The following is a 20044-nucleotide window of genomic DNA, read 5'->3' as shown; positions in this document are numbered from 1 at the left end:
TCTTCTTGTGGCTTTTTTATGCACAATTATTTCACCCACACGAGAGAAAAACACAGAAGTCATCAAGTTCTTTTTCTAAGGTCTAGTTTTGATAGTACAAATAATCACTCTCCTTAAAAAAGATTATGATTTCTGTTCTTAATTCCAAGTTGCATCTTGCATGACTGGATGTTTTCTTTGAATATTGATTTGCAGCTGTTAATAGATTACTTGTACAAATAACCTGCAGTGTTCTAAACAGTGCTTTATGATGCTTTTGATGCCAGATGAATTACCATCATGTTTTTTTTCAATTGCTAAGATTATTTGAGTAAAATCATTAATTCTTACCTTAACTATTTTCTTAGGGTTTAAAATACAAAGTTCCTTTCCATTCTTTATGGAGCACAGCTACGAATGCCATGCTTTTAGAGGAGATAAAGTAATAACTGCTGTGCTGAGAAAATTGCAGTTTTGTCCAAGAAAAAAGCTTTAATGGGTTGTGGCTTGAACCTCTGTCAGCATTTAGGTTACCAGAAGTTGTGTAAGAATTGCACCAGCCCCAGATCTGTACTGACAAGTAAAGTTAGCATTCCTGTCTTTTCATCTGACTAAAATGACATCTTCTTATCAGTCCAAAGAGATCCATGGAAACAATTTATGGTGTTCACTTCATTACAATATAGGAGAAATTCTTAGCATGGATACCACCATGTGGTAGCTCCAGGCAGTACTTTAGAAAAGCAGAAGTTGGAGGACTGGAATGGGAAGTGATTGATCTGCTGAGTATACATTTGGATTTGTTTATAAGCACAAAATGGTTGCAGGGTAACATATTTCATATGGTGCATGGTCTGTGTTTCTGTAAAACTGCTTATAAATATTTCAAGGAGAGAGTCCTTGTGTTAATGCACATTGGCCATCTGTACCTGGAAGCTGCAAAATTCCTGTCTGGCAGCTCAGTCATTTGTGAGGTGTATTTAACACAGTTTAACACTTTGTTATTCTTTGAATCAGAGGCTTTTCTATCAAGGGTAGTTACTATTGCCAGTACTCTAAGGATAGAGGTGCCTGTTTTGCTGTCCTGTGTTCTTTGAGAACCACGAGCCTGCAGTGGTGAAAGAATTTCTCATGGTGATTAATTTTCATATGCTGGGAGAATCTGTTTCATTAAGGATAGCAAGAAAACAACAGGGGATCTGTTTTGTCTTTTTTTTTTTTCAATCTTAGTGACTATTTTTATTTGAGAGAACAAGTGACTGAGTTACTCAGAAGAAGTTTCATCTATGGAAGTTTGCCATCATTATGATAGCCAGAATTATTTCAGTTCCAATATCTCCTTTCCTTCTTTTCCTTCTTTTCCTCCTGGGCTCTGTTCTGTCATTCCAGATCTCTTTTTCTCTGCAAATTCATTGTTTGTTTCCCTGTGCTGTCATCAATGTGCCTCCATACTTAGGTGTTCTTAACACAGTTTTTATCACATTGAGCTGCTACATAAACAAAATGTGAAAACCTGTGCTTATTATTCAGGTACTCCTATTTTACAATCCAAGGAGACCTCAATGGAAGCTGGTAATAACCCAGTTCTTTTTGTGAACTCTCAATAATATTTACTGTTATTTCCTGCATACTGTGCCAGACAGTGAAGGGCATCTGGCTGAATTTGAAGAAAGTACTGAAAACCAGTCTGGAAAGAAAATTGCCTTTCTTGCTCATATTCAAGTGTCTTTATGCCAGTTCTTGCACAGAAAAATTCTTTAGTATCTAAGTTAGCAGCTGCACAGGTTCAGAACAAGGATGTTTCTATTTGTCTGTACAAAAGTAATTCAATTTCTTTTCCTGCCAACTCTTTAATAATAATTGACTGAGGGAGGGACAGGGTTGCCCTTTTTTATTTTTGATTCAATTTTTTATGAACTGTTGAACTCTGGAAATTTAGTGGCAAAATAAAATTAGGTAGACTTGGATTATGCTGCTCTACATCTTCAGAGGAAAAAGGGTTTTGAAATGGGGAGAAAGAAGACCCAGGAGAAATCTGAAAATCAAATTCAGGAATTATGTATGCTATTACATTTAATAGTTTGTTTGGTTTTGGGTTTTTTTTTAATGGAGAGGAGATAAGGTAGAAAAAAAATTCAAAATAAAGTTTTCTAAAATCCTACTGAAATAGAAAAAAAACATCCAAACCAGTCAGTTTGATATTAAGGGAAAAGTTACCTAACTTAAAGCAAGTGGATAATGTCTACAGAGTTAAAGGAAATTATGGTGTTCATTTAAGTGAATGGCTTGGGCAAACAATGTCTTGCCTCTTGCAGCAGTATAGCTATTTTACTTTTGAGGGATAAATATTCTCTAGGGTAAAGCTTAATTTAATAAGAAATGGATCTGCTAAGGCTTTTCTCTGCTTCCTCTTTGCAGTGTTATAGGGGTTTGAGAATATTTCATCCCTTGAGGCTGCATTTGCGTAGGAATAAGAACCTTTGCCTCATTGATTTCAGCATCTGTAGGGAAGGACCCAACTTCTTCAGGGATTCCTGTGCCTCTGGCAACTGTGCCAAGGGCTGTGAATTCTGGAGTCAGATTCTTTGGTTGTTTTGGTTTGGTTTTGTTTTGTTTCCTGCTGTATTTTACATTGGAAAGGCTCAGGTTGAGGCATTCAGTGTTACCTGGAATCCTGGTTACAACAGAGCTCTTCTCCAACGTGCTTAACATATTTTCTCAGACAGTAGAGAGGGATCTTAATATAAATTCATAGTTTAGAAAAATGGCTACATATCCTGTTAAACTTGGCAGAATCAAATTTATTTTTAATAGCTATCTTTCATCAAACAGCCATTGTAATAAAAGGTTTAGAAACTTCAATGAATGATAGATTCTTTTTCTCAGAAGCCTATTAAATTGGCTTCTGCTGAGTTTTATTTTCCCTTTCATATTACCAGGAGAAGATGGATAAAGATTAATTCTTGTTTAATATTTGGGATTAAAAATATCTAACTCCATCTTTAAATGTATTCCTTTAAAGTTATGGAGAGTGCAAATGTTAGACTGGCACAAGGAAATTGGGTGTTTATAATCCAGCTGCTTCCTGCCCTGAGAAATAAATGTAGTGGTAAGTCAGTGCAGCTACAGGCTGCACTTGTAATCCCTTTTCAGTGCAGTGAAACAGTGCAGCTCAGCTGGGCTTGGTTAGGGACTGTTATGATGACAGATTTTGTCAAATTACTCACCCACCTCCTCCTGCTCTTCCTGGCCCTTGAGACAGTTCATTTTTCTTAAGATATGAATGTGTTTGTTGCAGTCAATCAGAAGTTCAGCTCAACAAATAATATAGGGAATCTCAAATGAATGTTCACATACAGTGTATCTGTCCATGCACTCTTTGCTTCTTTTTTAAATTTTTCTTTCTTATTTGTTTAATTGAGTGGAGTAACTGGGTTGATTTGTTTTCTTTCAGTTCCCTGGAAGTCATCAAAGAAAATTTATATTCAAAAATAAGAAAACAAACACTTCTCAGAATTTGCACTGTTAGCAGATCAGCTATCACCTGATAAGAATTTTAGATTGTGTTTCACATAAGCATTGGGAAATACTGTTGCAATCACCACTACTGAATAGTAGGAAAAATGTAATGTCACAAGAACACTGATATGTTTTCCAACATGTTGATCTGTAAGCAAACTATTAAAAAAATGCTCTCTTTATTGTTTTGGGCCTATAGACATTTCCCAATTTTAAATTGGAACTATTTTAAACAGTTTTTGTGCCTAAACATACTTCCAACTAAGCACAAAAGGGCCTGGAAGTTGCAGTGGGGGGGGAGAAGGCTGGAGTGGAAGGAGTTCAGTGCAGGCTCTGTTTCTGTATTAGACACCTGGATGCAGTGCACAGGACACAGAGATTATTGCCAAAAAGATGGAAGCTGCCAATAACTGTGTGTCAAGTTCCTGAAATGCAATGGGTCATGACTAATTAAATTTTTTTCAGTAAAAATAAGCCACTGGAAAGAAATCTGTTATTAAAAAAATGGCCCTTTGCTTGTGCATAGTATTCTGACCCTTTTGAGATTTGAGGATTAACAATTTTTCATCTTCTGAGTTACTCTGGCACTTGGGTAAGGATCAGGTGCAAATAAAAATGCAGTTGTCTCTCAAAGACTCTCTGTTGAACATTCCTCAGTGGCTCTGCTGTATAAAAAGTCACAGTTTTGACAGGAGACCACGGAAATGACGAGGTAGAGAGGGAATGACCAATGATCAGGTAAAGAAATGGTGGTTGAGTTTGGCAATCAAATTCGGTGAGGTGAAGAGGAGAATTGTATCAATTGTATTTTCTCAAATTTTCTCAATTGTAATTGAGAAAATGGAGGCTAAAGAAAGCAAGGAAAGGTGTGGGCCTGGTGCTGGGTGCAATAGAGGACCCAGTGACACAGCATCTGGAAAAGGTCAATATGCACAACGTCTTCTTGGCCTCAGTCCTTAGAGGTCAGACAGATCTGCTGGAATTCCACCTCCTGAGGTCATTGCAAAAGTCCAGGGCAAGGTGAATTTGAACCTGGAAAGTGCTGCGATACCTCTCACTGTGTGAAAGCACAATCAATCTTAACAAATTTCCTAAGGTCAGCTGGTACTCACAGTGGCCACAGCACTTTATCTCTGACAACTCCACATTGCTGGAGGGTGACAGTAAATCATTAAACATTTGTGAATGTTCAAACATCACATGGTCACTCACATCTCACTAAACATCAAACATGCTGTTTGATGGTTAGTGAGATGTGAGTGACCATAAACTCAGAGGTAATTAGAGGTCTTCCCAAGCACCTGAAGGTGTATTTGTTATTCAAGCAGATGGATGTGGTGTCTCCTTTGAAAATAGTGTGGTCAAGAGTATTCTGGGGGTGGGTTGCCTTTAGTTCTCAGTCCAGAAGAAGCAGATGAGTTCTGATGTTTGGAAGGTAGATCAAAGGATGGGGCTGGCAAAAATAGGGATCATTTCCCTTCTCTGTGCACAGTGGCAGCATCCAGCACCACTGGCAGTTTTCACAGCACAGCACAACACTCTCTGCATTTGGAGCTGACTCACAGAAGGAAATGAACACATGCCTGGCAGCAAAAGCATCTCTGCAGGAAGTGGGGAGATGTAAGATGCAATCAATAAACTGCAAGAACAGTTAGCAAAGCACCAAAAAGCACATGAAGCACAGACAGAGTTTTGAAGACTCAGGCATGAGTGAAAGGCTGTTTGGATTGGATATGGGAGAAGGGTCTGAAGCTGGATGAAGCCCTCACTTCTGGAGAGAGGCCAGCAGAGGAAAATCCTGGGATTTGCAGCTTCTGCCTGGAGGGATTGGACATGCCTTTTACTAGAGCTGTCAGAGGCTGAGCATCCACAGGTCAGGTGGCTGCAGAGCAGCTGCTGCTGATGGGATCCCAGTGGGAAGCAAAATGCTGGCCAATCTTTTAGCAAGGCAGTGTATCCACAAATAACTTAATTCTGTCAGAGCTGACTCCCTGGTGGCCCAAGCAATGTTCCTGGCCTCCTTTACAGGGCTGTAACCTGCAATCTTTCATTGGTTATATCATCCATGTGATTTTCTTCTGACATTTTTTCTGATCTCTAGGTGAAGGTGGCAGCAGGTTTTTAAATCCCCCTCTTAGACATCTATGTGTGTACAGAGACAGTGATTTCAGTGAGCTGGGGTGCTTCATGACTGAGGGACTTTGGGAGCTCCTGGCTGCTGATGGACATGAAAGACAGCATAGGGAAGGGTGGGGTAATGGGGACACAGCAACACCCAGGCATGTAAAACTGAAAGAACTCAGCAGCCACTGAGCTTAGTTACATCTCACAGTTTTTTTCTTGTTAAAGACCCAACTCATTGGCCATTGAAACTGCAGACTTCAAAATTTAGTCTTAAACACAAATATTTTTATTCTGTAGAGTCAGTGGTAGAACAGGTAAGATCTTCAAGTCACACTATTTAAAGTGGAATTCTTCTTTTTTACTTTGATTGTGGCATCACAGCATAACACCACTACTTACTAAGATCTTTTGGTTTGGTCTCTTTCAAGGCTTTAAATAACTGGTACATAATTGCATATATACTCCCACCTAAATCTGCACTGGCATATTATTAAATGCACACTAATTGCAGAAAATATGTCCTTCTTTTCCTTCTGTTGATGCACTGGAGAGTCTCAGTTCTGATTTGCTCTCAAGCTGGGGTCAGCATGACTTTAATTATTGATGAAGGACAAGCAAAGATGGTTTATCAGTTGTCCAGAACTGCTCAGCTATCTGCATTTACTCATAGTGATCTACTAGATTTTCCTCTTGACTGCATGTCTGACAGCTGGGGAATAGATTTATTCTGTGTCATGTGTGTGTCAAGAAATACAAAAAAAAAATTGCACTTACTCATATCTTGTATTTTTAGCATGAGATCTTAATCTGTTAATAAGCTCTTACAGATCATTGAGTTGAACCTCCAAATTAAAACATTTTATTTTTTTACTTCTAGGAAACTGAAAAATGAGCTTCTGGAAGTGAGAAGGAAAGGTGGAAACCGCCACTCTCAGCAGGACAGCAGCAGGGTCTGTGTTCGCTGCCAGAAGAGCCTGGGCTTCATTTTTGACAGGGGAGAGCTGTGCCAGACCTGCCAGCTGAGGGTCTGCAGCTCCTGCCGTGTGCTGGGGGCTGAGGGGCACTGGAAGTGCTCGGTCTGTGCCAAGATTGCGTAAGTTGGGCAGTTCTATAACCATGTGTCCTAGGGTGACATTATGATGCTTGTATCCCCATTGGTGTGTTCTGTTTATGCTGGATATTATGTTCTGTGCCTTCAAGACTGGCTCTGAAGACTGAAAATTTTGTTTTGGTTTTGCTATCAGCTGCTATCAGCCGCTCCTCCACTGGTGGGAGGAGCTGGTGGGACACACAGACAGGGCAGTACATGGTGCTGCTTTTACTTTTTGCTTTGCTCTTGCTTCTGCTTTGCTCCTGCTTTGCTCTTGCTTTTTACTTCTGCTCATTAGCTAGTTTAGCTAAGCAGTCTGAATTTTTCCCTGGACTGTTTTTCCTTTCCCTTTTTTGGAACCACTCGAACCTGCTCCAGACTGAGACCTGGGAACACCAAGAGTTTGCACCTTGTGGCCGAGCGGGGCCTACTCTGGGCAGCAGCTGCCCCAGCACCAGAGGGACTGATAACAGAGCGACCATCCCCAGGAGAGACTTTCTGAATTTGTCATCTTTTTCAGAGCGGTGAAAGAGTGGTGTCATCTGGTATTGTTCATTTTGTGTGCTGGGGGCTGCTGCACAGGTTCTTTCCACTTCTCTCCAAGGAATTCTTCCTGAACTGGTTGGGGGGAGGGCCTGTGTGGGTTTGCTTTCTGGAGGGGCCTCCTTGGAAGGTTTTCTCCCAAATTTGCCCTAAATCAAGACACCACGTGTGGAGCTTACAGCCCTGGCAGTGATTTTTTTGCTACCATTGTACATCCCCTTACAGAGAATTCACAAGGGGAGAGGCTTAGCTGGGGCTTTTATTTGCTGCACTCTTTTCCCAATTCCAAGCCAGTTTCAATGAGCTTGTTTTCCAAAGACTTGGAAAAATAATTCACCTGATTAGTTTGGTAATATGGGATTTTTTAGCTTGATTTGGTAAGATAACCATGAAGGAAAGATTAGTTTGGGATTTGGTAAGATAACCATGAAGGAAAGATTAGTTCGGTAATATGGGATTTTTTTAGCTTGATTTGGTAAGATAACCATGAAGGAAAGATTAGTTTGGTAATATGGGATTTTTTAGCTTGATTTGGTAAGATAACCATGAAGGAAAGGAGAAATGTGTCGGGCAACAAAACTCAGTTATGTATCCTGCTGTAAGGACAGGATGATGTAAGAAAGAGATGTGATAAAAAAAGAATTGGAGGGAAGTTTTTTTAACAGACCTTCAAACTAACAGGATCAGAAAGGGTAAATTGTTTCAGGAAGTGAACCCAAGTCCCTAGTTCTGTCAAGACTTTGGTTACATAGACAGTGAGTGAAAAATTAACACTGCAGAGCATGGAGTTTAGTGTTTGTGTCTTCAAACTCGAGCTTTAGAAGGTTGCATCCATTTTTAAGTAGATGCCTTAACCTCCTCTGCATCCAGTGGGGCACATCCAAAGGACAGTGTCTCGCCTGGTAAGACAAAAAATGTTTACTTATTTGATTTGTGAAATGATTTTAAATCAGTAGGGGCCTGGCTGAGCTCCGTGTGTTTTGCCTCAGGCAGTTCCTGGGATAATGTCAGTGCTGTGCCTTTCAGAAATGATGGGGTGTGAGTGAGGTGACAGCATGGAGAACAGCAAACACAATGCTGCTCTTTAAAAATGGAGAAAAGGAAAAGGGATTTGTTGACCCTGCCACACTACCTCTAATTTCTCTAAGAACACTGAAACAAACGGTAGCTGTGTTATTTGAAAGCCGAGACAAGGTGACAGGATGAGGAGTAAGAGCTGGCTCAAGAGCAAGTAATGTCAAAACCAATTTAATTTCCACTGTTGACAGGTGACAGAGGAGGATTGGTTGCTGTCTTATAACTTGGCTGAAGTTAACCTTTTGATATTCTCTCTTGTTTCTTTCTAATAGGCTGACAAATTAGGGTAGCTGTGCCCTGGAATAAATTCTGCTAGTGTGATTGCAGACCTGCCTGGAAAATTGTAAAGCTCTGTTCTCAGTGTGGTTATGGACATTTCACTGTCAAAAAACCTCAAGAAAACAAAGCCCAAAAACCCCCAAACAAACAAACAAACAAAAAAACCCCCAAAAAGCACCACTCATACAAACCAAAAAAAACCTTTTTAAAACCCCCAGTGATATAGAGCAGAATATTTCCTGGCTTATTACTGTTAAATATTTTAGTTAAGGACCTTGATGCAGCAGATGGATTTGCCAGTTACACCTGCAGGAGACATAAACCTGAGAGGTGCTCCAGGCATGCTCAAGGACAAGACTGGGTTTCAAAGTGATGCTTAGAATTTAGAGAAGTGGTTTGAAGGTAAAGCAAGTGATGGCTCCCTATGGGCATGTGGAAGTGCTACATTTGGGAGCAAATGCAGCTGCAGGAACATAAAATGAGAATAAAAACAGCTTCTGCAGCTGTTCCCTAGGAAAGGCTCTGGGTATTGTACTGCATAAAAGCTGAACATGAATCAACAGAATTTTCCACTGCAGAAAAATTGAGCATCACACATTGATGTACAAGCCAAATTATGGCCTATAAAATAAGTGATAAAATCCTCTTTTATGTAGAGTACCTGCCCATTTCTGTGTATAAGAATTCATACAGGCCACCTGGAGAAAGTTCAGCAGAAAATAATGAAACTTAGCACACAGGATGTCCAGAGCAATAGATGAAGTCACAAGTGTTCAGCCTAGGCAAGAGAAAATACCTGAGTTTTAAATCTACAGAATGTGGCTTACAGGCTGTTCTAAGATCCCTTTTTGGGTAGGAAGAGTAACGTGATACTTAAATTGCAGTGAAAGGATGCAATTTAGATGGTGTGAATGTTGACATAACTTGGAAGGGTTGCAGAATGTTGTTTTACAACAGGTTGGATAAACCTCTCTTGGGATGATGGCATCAGTAAAGATGTCCTGCTCTGGGACTGAGACATGAGTGAGGCAATTTCTCAAAGCCTGTGTGACCTCTGCTTCTCCTGATTGTGCTGCAGTTCTGGGTGCCAGGCAGGGTCCCAGCAACCACCTGGACAATTAATTCTGGTTGAAGCCTTCCTTTCTGTTATTACACACCACGGTGTCATTTGCTTCCAAAGTGCTGAACTTTTCAAGTGCTAACGTTCTGTCCATGTTGAGTATCTTTATTAAATTGAAAGCTCTCTCTCCCCTTCATTTTTGTTCATATGCAGTGTTTCTGCAAGACTTCATGACAGTTAATGATATGTAAAATGTCTTTTACATTGCTGGGAGTACACAGAGAGATAATCTTCTGTGTGGGCAGTGTGGAGATGGAAGTTTGGGAAAGGCATTTCAGTTACATCATTGTGCATAGTTCTCATTTAAATTATTTCAGTTCTGCTTTTCTACCAAGTGAGAAGTGCAGGGGGAAATCAGGATTTTTAGGCTTTGTTAATTACATTTGATGGAAGAGCTGATTATGTTAATAGGGCCTTTGACAAGATGAAGAGGCAGAAGGCAAGGAAGAGAAAATAATACAGTGTTAAGAGTGATTTATGCTTTATGAGTAGCAAACAAAAGGTAGGAAGAGGAGAAAAATCTTTAAGCTCTGCAGCATTGACCTGCATGCAGTGTTTGTGTCTGTCAAATTGGTCTGCTTTACCATGCTTTCCAAAGAGTGTTGGAACACTTTTCTATTTGTCCCTCTCCTTTGTCCCTTTTTTAGCAGCCTTGGTTATGTTGATGTCTGTATAGACTCCAGCTCCTGCTGAGCTGCTCCATTAGCAGAGCCAGGTTAAACTGTTGTTGTGATGTGATGATGTCTGCTGTCACACAGACTGTGAGACCCTTAAAAGGCAGGGAGAGTGTTTGTGAGCCCTTTACAATTTTGGTGCTGTACTAGTTCATGCCTCTGCTCCCCAAATTGTACTCAGGAGTGTCCTTTAAGTTCTATTTAAGGTGATGGTTATAGCAGTAGCTTGTACAAGCCCTCTTCATAGTCATGAATTACATCTGCAGGAATATGTCCAGAAGATTTTCAGAACTGTTGGAAAACCTAATGAGTACATTTGGTGTCAGAGCAGAAGGTCTGGTACAGGGTGGGAAGTGTGTTCATTCAAAGAGACAGCTACTGCACAAATTACTGCAGAAATACCATGAATTACACAGATAATCCAGAGTGGCTGCAGAAACAACTTGTGTCAATAAAAAGAATGTAGGTAATGTCAGCCACCTTCTGCCTGTTGCTTTGTTGAATACATTTTGATATTTCTTTCCTTATGAGCTTTTTGAGTCCTGCCTGTCCAGTCCTAACACTGAGTTTGGGATGGTTTCAGAACAGTGAAAGGGCATTTTGTCACATGGCCTGGGATCAAAAGTTGTTATTGTTTTAAGAGTTATGGTGGATTTATGTCCAACTACCAAAAAAAAAAAAAGGAAAAAAAAGTGTCAAACTACAAGCTTGCTCACTTTGATTTGAAGAACAGTAATTTCAAGATGCCAATTTTATGAGTATGTGGTAAAACATAACATTATTATCTGAAAAATTAAAAAAACCCAAGCACAATATAATAATATGATGGTGGCTGTAGGGGTAAGATACCAGTTCATTTAATAATACAGTCTCTTTGTTCATCTGTCAATCAGAACATCATCTGGCAACAAGAGAATCTGACTTCTCTAAAATAACACTTAGAGCATTTCATCTGCATTTCTCCAGAGACAGACTTGCCTGAAAAACAGCTTCTGGTGATGGGGAAGCTTGTTACAATACATTAATTACATTCTAAAAAAAGAGATTTAGTGAATTTGAGGAATGACATTTGAATGTGAATAGTGACAGAGGTTCATCAGTATTTTTAAGTATAACAAACAGATTTATATGTAAGTTGTCTTACAGTTTAGAGTTACTGTCAAATGATATCTCCCTTCAATGTCCATAAAGAGAAAATTATTTAGTTGGATTTTGCCCCCCATGGGTGCTATTACCAGGGAAAATAGAAAGTCTCAAGACAAAGCATTTACAGGTCAAGAAGGATTAGAGCTAAGTCTTCAGCCAAACTCAGTTCTCCAGCTAAGGTCAGAGAACAAGACAGTCCTTATCCATGTGATTTTGTTTGATAGTTGTGCTGTTGCACTATTTAATGAGGTAAATCAAGCCTGTATGTAGTGATGCACCTGAAAGAGGAAGGTTTCTGCTCCATTCCCTCCATAAAAGGAGCTGAGGTCATCAGGAGCTTTCAAACATGGGTGTTAAAAGAGAAACTTTCCATTAAAGTATCTTTTTCCCCCTACATTTTCTTAAATTATGATCACTTTGCGTTTTAAATTTGGCAGACAAAATGATCAACAAATTGAGGGAAGTAAAGTTCTTCCAGCTGTCTTCTGAAAGGCTTATTTCACACCTTGATGCTGTCTGTACTTCCCATTGTAAGGTGTCAAGGTATCGGAGAGCACTGAATTTTTATGTCAAATGTCTAGTTAGCCCAAGTTATTACAGCAGAACAAAGCAGTAATGGAAAATTTATCTTAATCTCTGAAATAATTATGCTGTCTTAACATGTCATGAAAATTCATCAGAATCTCTTAGTAATATTTATTCCCATTAGGAGCCTAAAAATAGAGGCATTTCCAATGTTTTACTGTGCAAATGCTTTTCAAATTTCTTATAATTTTATTTTAGTAACTTCTAGGCAAGTTTGCCTTCTTTTCACAGGGTCAAAAAATTCTGTCTAATGGCCTCACAGCATAATAAAACTTACAGTGGAATTAATTTATGTTGCAGAAAATACTGTGTGGAATTGAATACAAAGATGAGGGTATGTGAGGGTATGTGATAAAGGCTTTGGTATGTTCAAACACAGGCTGAATTTTATCCAGCCTTTGGTTTTGCCTTTTTTCCCACATTTTCTTCCTGAGGAGGAAGTAAAATAACTTGAGAAACAGGGATGGAAGGAAGGTAGGCTGAATCTTTTGCATCTGCTGTGGATGTGAGTTAGACAAGATGATTAAATGGAGAAGAAACTGTTTTACCAATGTGGGGCTTTGCCCTAAAGAAATAATTGAAAGTAACAATTGGGACTTTCCATCTGAAATGGATTTTTTTATTATTATCTGGGACATTTAACCATGAAGTGCCTCACAGAAATGAGAGTGGAAAATGTGAGTTTTTGAGGGGCAGGCCATAGGTTATGTTTTGTTTCTAAACTGAGCAGAATGTCATTAATTTGATTAGTGGGAGATCACAGAGGGGGAAGAAGCAGGGAGCTGTAACCTGCTCCCTCTCCCATGATGGGAGTAGGTGGATCAGTAATTAACATAGAAGGACTTCAGCAGATACCTGAAGTATTTATTTGGTACTCAGCTGAACAGCCTGAATGTTAATCTTCCTAGCTGTTCTGAGCCTAGGAAAGAGCAATGATGCAAAAATTGCTGTTATTACAATTTATAACAATGTTTTCCTTTTTTCTAAAGCTACTGACTTCAGCATCTGTTGAACACCTTGGAAGGCCAGTCTAAATCCTGTTTTGGTAGAAATTACACATGCTGTTTACATCATGAGCTACATCTAACTGAGAAAGTAAAGAAATACATTCACATACCATGATCTGCAGTCTGCATGGACCTTGGGCCCATTTTGCAAACAACAAAGCCAAACCTGCAAGCACTGATTCAATGTGCTATTCAGTAAAGCCCTCGTTTCTTTTCACCTGAAACAGTTCTTTAGACAGAAAGGGTTCATTTTAATCCTGTATCTGAAATAGTGCATCTTTCTTCTATCTCAGTCGGAGAGAGACTCCCCTTGTCATAATTGCATGAAAATAACATTATTATAAGACTGTTTAGCTCTTGCTCTTCAATTTTTTGATTCAGAATGTCAAATGCAATTATTAAATTCAAACTTCAAGTCAGAGACTTGGGAAATCATTTGATCTGAAATAATTTCTATTTATGTGTAGAGCAAAAATTCTTTTAATAAGTACTCCTGACATGTATGAGTGATAAAGATAACATGAACACTAGTCTTTGTGTGAATTGTTCAGCATACATGAAAAATACATCCAATACTAGTGCACTAGAAATTCAGATCTGCAAAGCTTGGGGACTTTCCCTTTATTTGATTAGAAAGTGATGTTTTTGTAGAAATGATCTGTTGAGTAAGGACATTTTTGCAAAAAAGGGTCTGCCAGCTGAATTTAGGATCTGAAGACAGACAGCAACACTGATGGAAATAAGGATGAAGGTCTGAAGGGAGGGCTGAGGCTTCTTGTTTCATGCAGCACTCACAATGGCTGTATGTCAGTGCTTGCTGCTTTTCCCCTTTCACTGAGGACAAACAGGGCTGGCCAGAGGGGTGAAGCCCCTGACTAAAGGAAGGCAAATCTCTCTCTCTTTGCCATGTTTTGAGACTCAGCTGAGGCAGTTGTCTGTGTTTTGCCTCAGACCTCATTCTTCTGGTGAAACCAGAGCAGAGTGGGTGTGAGCCTCTTCAGAGCATCCCTGGCAAGGAGCTGGCACCTCATTGGAAAGGTGGATTTTAATTACATCAGTCTAATGAAGCAGGTGGGCTATTCAATTTGGGGTCATTACCTGAATGGGCACAAGGTTCAGCTCTGCCACTGTAGTGACTGTCACACTCCTTTGCCTGCTCAGCCCTGAAAAAGTTATTTGCACCCTCCTCTTTCCTTGGGGCCCAATTTGTGTTTGCCAGCAATGTCCTGGAACTTCCTTGGCTAAACAAGAGGGCACAAGCTGGGCAATTTGGGGCTGTTTGACAGTGGCAGGTTGCAGATAGCAGAGATTATTAAGAGAAGTAGCTTGCTTAGCTATCCTTTGCCACAAGAAAAAGGGATCAGCTGTTGTTGCCCAAATAAACTGATCTGTCATCTGTCCCTTCCCTGCAAAGCTCATGTTTTGAGGAAGATGAGTGTTGGGTCAGTAGTTACACAGGCATGGGAAGAGGAAGGGGAAGTCCTTCTGTGCAGTTCTCCTTCCTCACTGCCAGCCTGGTGCAGCCTTTCCCATCTTGGAGGCTGCTTTCCTGCCAGAGAGAGAGGCAGCAGAGGTTGTTTGGATGGTGTGGGATGGAGTGGGGACACAGAGGAGGAGTCTGATGGTGAGCTCTGACATCCCAGGCCACAGTGGAATGGAGGAGAGGAGGGCCCTCTCCCAGGGATGGATGCTGAGGGAGAACCTGCCTCCTTCCTTGCACAGCCCAAAGTCCTCCATCCACTTCCATCCTGGTCTCCTTCCACAGCTGCCCCAACCATCCTTTCCTTGTCTGCAGCTCCTTCAGTCTCTCCAGCCCCCAGGACTCTCCCTGAGCTCTTGGTCCTGCTATTGCAGGCTCAAATTTCCACATCAGATCACAAAACTGCTGCACAGTAAAACGAGCACCCTCTGGTCCCAGCCACCCTTCCAGCCAGGCTGAAAGCCCCTGGGCACCTGTGATGCAGGAGGCACCAGAGGTTTCCTCTCCCTCATCAGTGTTCACATCTGGCCAGAAAATGTGGGGGACGGCTCTCCAGGGGCTCTGTGGCAAAGAGCTGCCCCTCCATGAACCACAGCAACCCAGGTGGGTGTCACTGTCAGGGCTGTGTGAGGCATTGCAGGGTTTGGCTGTAAAACCTGGAGCTTTGGATGCAGCAGCCTCCAATTCTGCTGGAGCCCTGGGGGAAGGTCACAGCTCCTTCAGGGTGTCAGGGCTTGGAGAAGGGTGAAGATGCTTCTCTGGATAAGGATGTGGGCAGTGTTCTGTCTGACCTTGACCAAGTTGAGTATTGCTGCTAAGATATCAGGGATGGGTGAAATCTCCATCCAAGGGGAAAGCAGCACTTGTAGAGTTTTATGGTCAAACTTGGTAGTAACTGAGGAAAAAACCGAATTTACTGGATAGATGATACTGCAATGTGATATGTCATTCACATTGCAATGGAATTTGATGGTGTAGTGAAAGGTCTGGAAGGTTTATGGTTTGATACAAAACATTAAACATGCCCTAAGTCTTGCAATAAAATAACTGCACAGAGAAGTAAGTGTTGTTAGAGAATTGTGAAAATACACATTCTGAGAAAAAAACATTTTTTACACCAGCAGGCCAGACATAGTTTCTAATGAAGTGAATCCTTTTCAGTGTTTGGAACCAACAGAAGTAATTTAAAAATTCCCAGCTGAAGCATAAAGATTTTATTTAATACCTTTCACAATGACTGAGTGATCGTGATAATGAATTATGGAGGGTTTTTCACCAGGAGTCTGCAACAACAAGATAAGGCAATAATCTATTTCTATGCTTCTGGACATGTATTTGGGATTTTGATTTTTCTAATTTTTTTTTTTTTTAGTGAGTCATGAAAGATGCATGATTCATTAACAGGTTAGGACAAACTGATAATATTTGTCTTTTCACCAGTGTCAGGATGTTATTCTGTAATTTTTAGTATTTTCTCAAGTCAGACTGCATTCAGGCATGACTCAGAAATAACTTAATAGTGAAGATATTGATCAGTGTTCTAAATCCATCTGTAGTAATTTTCATGCCCAAGGGACCTGATGATTTCTTTTCCAGTAGAGGTTTGAAAGTTTTCTTCTTGAACAGTAAGCAGGAACTGATTTAGTCTGGAGCTAAATCAGTTTTTAATGTTTGGGGGTTATTAGTTTGTTTATTTGTTTTCTATTAGAGTATTCATGATTAGTAGCTTTTAACCATCAATTGTGTGTAATGAGGCAGTAGAAATGGTGATGCTGTGCCATAATGAAACTAATTCAGGAAAAGGCAAACAACCAGCATGAAAACATACCCAGCAAAAACCCAGCAATGCCAGTACAGGTTTTCTTAATTGCTAGCATAGGTAAAAGAATTTGAAACCAGAAAAAGCAGCATTATACAGAACAGCAGCAAAGACAAACTTTCATTGCTCTGAGCTGCTGACACACAACTAATTCATAGCAGCATTGCCATGTGAAGAAACTGCAGATAGTGTCAGCATATAAAACTAGAAATGAAAAATATATATGAAGTTGCAGCAACCACTCTGTAACCACGTAGGGTCCATGAACTGCTGACTCATCTGGCTGGAGCTTTGCTGGTGGAGTTTCTCCCTCAATCCAGTGTTGCTGTTTCCATGTCTCTTGTCATTTTGGAGATGTTGGAAACTGTAGCATTGAGCTGTTCACAAAAGACTAGGATGACAGAATGTTCTGTGTATTTACAGAGATCTTGTAAACGTGGTTGGAACACTTTTTTGCCAAGTAAATTTCCATCTACTAAAAATTCCTTTCCATTCACAAAGTAAGGTGATATTTTTCTGCTAAGAGTCCTATTATTCCAAACTCTACAATCAATCTCTTTACACTTTATTTTAAACTGTGCAAATGTTGTCCAGAATTTGTGAATGTGGCAGCTGATTGATGAACTGCAGTAGCTTTGGTTGGCCAAGTTTGTTAATGTGTTTGTGTCTCTGGCTTTTCTCATTTTCCTCTTACAGAGAGCTACGGATAGTGACAGGGGAATGGTTTTTTGAAGAGAGAGCAAAACGCTTCAAACAATCAAATCTTGGAACTGATGTTGTCAGGCAGTCAATCCTTCACAAATTCCCAGGTAGGCACCTTGAGAGGGAGATTTACTTGTGCTTTACACGGTCAAAACCTTGTTTCTTGAGTGTTTGACTTGTATTTTATTCCTGACTGAAGTATAATCAGTATCTTAATCTTGACTTTTTATTTGTGCCTATACAGTGATTTATGAATTACTAATATTCAGGAAAGGTAAGGCCTATATAAAGAAAGAAGTATCTCTGTGGAGATAGGGAGCTGCTGAAAAACTCACTGTCCAAACAGGTGGAAACTCACTGTCCAAAAAGTCACTGTCCAAACTGAGAAAGTTTGTTCTCAGTTCCTGCTAGGAAGTTTGGCTGTATGGAGAGATCTCAACCTGGTCATTTTTTTGCCTTTGGCTCTCTTATTTGTGACAGTGGTGTGTAAAAATCACTCAAATTTGCTTTTTCAACTCTGAAGAAGAAAGGTGAATTTGAGCTCCTGTGTTGTCTGTTGGATCATGGGCTATATCCAGGCTACCTGGTATTCAGATTTTCCTTTTGCCCAGGTATCTCAAGCTGCACCTGTACTTTTAGCTACAGTAAATTGTCTGTCTGTCTGTCTGTCTTGGCCAAGCCCAGACAGTGTGAGCAGTGTGAGCTGCTCTGGTACCTTGCAGGGTACCACAGGACCACTGGTGTAAGAAATTGGAGTTTTTCCTGAATGCTGATGGTTGGTACTCACATAACTCCTTCACTCTGAACACAGAAGCTGTGTTCAGAGCAGAATTTATGCCCAGTTTTATCCCCTAGGTTATAAGGGGAGGGACTGGTTTACTGCCACTGGAAAAAATTCATGGTGCAAACTTGCTCTTTGGAAAATACAGACCTTGCCATTATCACTTCAGATAATGTGCTTCAGAAACTGTAAAGCTGGCAAGTGTGTAACTTCTTGATATTATGTCAGTGGTGAGATTGGGTATTTCATGATTTAATACTTGATAGATATATTGAAAAATCTATTTAAGCCATTTTTCCCATACCTTGCTCCTAGATGAACAAACATTTTAATTATGAAAACATTCTTTCATTCAACACAGAAGATACTGTACAGTTCAAAATTAAATTTCAGGTCCTTTGGTTATTAAATATTGTCACTGATAAATCTGGAAGTGTAGTTCAAGAGCAGATAATGAGGAACATCTCAAGCCAAAGTTTTATTTTATTACAAAGATCCCCCAAGGCTTTTTCATTATCTGTTTTTGTAGGTTGTTTGACGTGCTGTGTAATTTGTGCAGAAGTTCACCTTTTATTTTCCTTCTCCCTCCACTGCAGACACAGTTTCCAATACAGATGATGAAAGAACATTCAAAAATCAACCCCAAGAGAATGAAGAAAAGCCAGATGTACCAGTCTGCTCCACAAATGGGCACAAATCTGTCTTTAGCAGACCTAGAAAGATTGGGTAAATCCTTTTGTTTTGTTGTTGTTCTTGGTTTTTGTTTTGGTTTCTGGGTTTTGGGTTTTTATTGAAAACTGATAAATCTAAAACCAGCTGTAAATGGTTGGATAGATTTTCTTTTGAGTTTTTCTAATCTTTCACATCAGCCTCAAACTCCCCAGGATTAGAAACTGCCTTCATTTAAAGGCATACTTACTGTAATTAAATTGCTGTTTCCTGGGAAATGCATCAACAATTATCCTTCAGCTATAAATGTAGCAGAAAAGAAGTCAATTTTACTTTTGGATTTTTCTTGTTTCTACTCAGAAGTAACAGAGAGTCCTTAAAGGCAGGCTTGCCAGAGAAGCAAATGCAAAAACTATTATTTGCAGGACCTGTTTTTTATGTATACTGGCCAGTTTGGCTCCCAGGCTTTCCTTGGAGCTTCCAGCTGAGCAAGTACAGCCTAAGAGTGTGTGTGTTACAGTGAATAAACAGAGCTGCTGCTGCTCATCCTTCAGGGTTTCACCCCAGCTTGGCTGTGCCCTTTGAGGGGCATTCACTCTCAGGGGACACAGGCAGCTGCATTGACTGTGTGGTTGCACAGGTGGTGTCTGGACCCAGCTGGAGGCTATTGGGTGAGTGGGAAGAAAACCTGAATGGAAATTCATATTATGGCTGGAGCCCTCGATGGTATTTGGAAAACTTTGTTTCTGTTGAAAGGAAGAACACATTTTTATCAGGGATCCTAAAGATAGGGCAGGTGGATGCTTTCCACGGGTTTTTTGCTTCTAAGGAGAGATGACTATGGAATAACCTGCTCCAGAGACTCCAGAAATTAACACCAGTGATTTATCTCTCTTTAACATAGGGAAAAAGAGCATCAGAATGCCTCTGGCCTCTTAAACTACAGTGAAAAAAAGAACCAGCCTAAGGAATCCTCTATAATAGACCTAGATTTTGCTCTGAGTCATGCTAAGTGCTAGCTACAGTAAGATGGCATTAAAGTTTACTTTTCTAATTCTCCTTCCATTTAAATCCTTTAAGCAAACTAATTAGTCGTATTCCCTTACAAGAAACAATTGTTTTTATAATTGTTATTTATTTTAGTGCTGCTGTTTCTTTTTGTGGAGAGAAATGTTTTTGGTTGTGACATTCCTCACAACAGATACTTAATCCTACAAAAATTTGGCTTGCTTTTCCTAGTGTATTTGGTGGCCTCTTTTAGAAATATTTCACTATTGTTCCTCTTCCTTGCTTGCTTCTTCCTCCCTCAGGTTCCACATTCGTGTATCTCATGAGTGGATTTGTTTCAGCAAGGCTCTTTTGGGGCCAGCTGCTACTGACAGTGTGATGGGATAACTTATCAGTCTATCGTGGTTTGTAAGGTCATGAGGAATACTATTACTTTGCAAAA

General features: G+C 40.1%; 1 protein-coding gene across 5 annotated transcripts in view; it reads left to right on the top strand.

The window, feature by feature from the left end:
• The window catches only part of SYTL5 (synaptotagmin like 5), an 81626-nt gene that overhangs the window by 29542 nt on the left and 32040 nt on the right, over positions 1-20044 (top strand). For all 5 annotated transcript variants that reach the window (XM_036383006.2, XM_036383016.2, XM_036383035.2 and 2 more), the window contains exons 3-5: positions 6500-6715; positions 17139-17251; positions 18522-18651. In XM_036383006.2, coding sequence (XP_036238899.1) covers positions 6500-6715; positions 17139-17251; positions 18522-18651 — 459 coding nt within the window. The remainder of the gene's footprint in view (positions 1-6499; positions 6716-17138; positions 17252-18521; positions 18652-20044) is intronic.

This window comes from Molothrus ater, chromosome 2, assembly GCF_012460135.2.
Source record: "Molothrus ater isolate BHLD 08-10-18 breed brown headed cowbird chromosome 2, BPBGC_Mater_1.1, whole genome shotgun sequence".
Lineage (NCBI taxonomy): Eukaryota > Metazoa > Chordata > Aves > Passeriformes > Icteridae > Molothrus > Molothrus ater.
The sequence above is the reverse complement of the archived record's forward strand: the minus strand, read 5'-3'. Positions and strand labels throughout refer to the sequence as shown.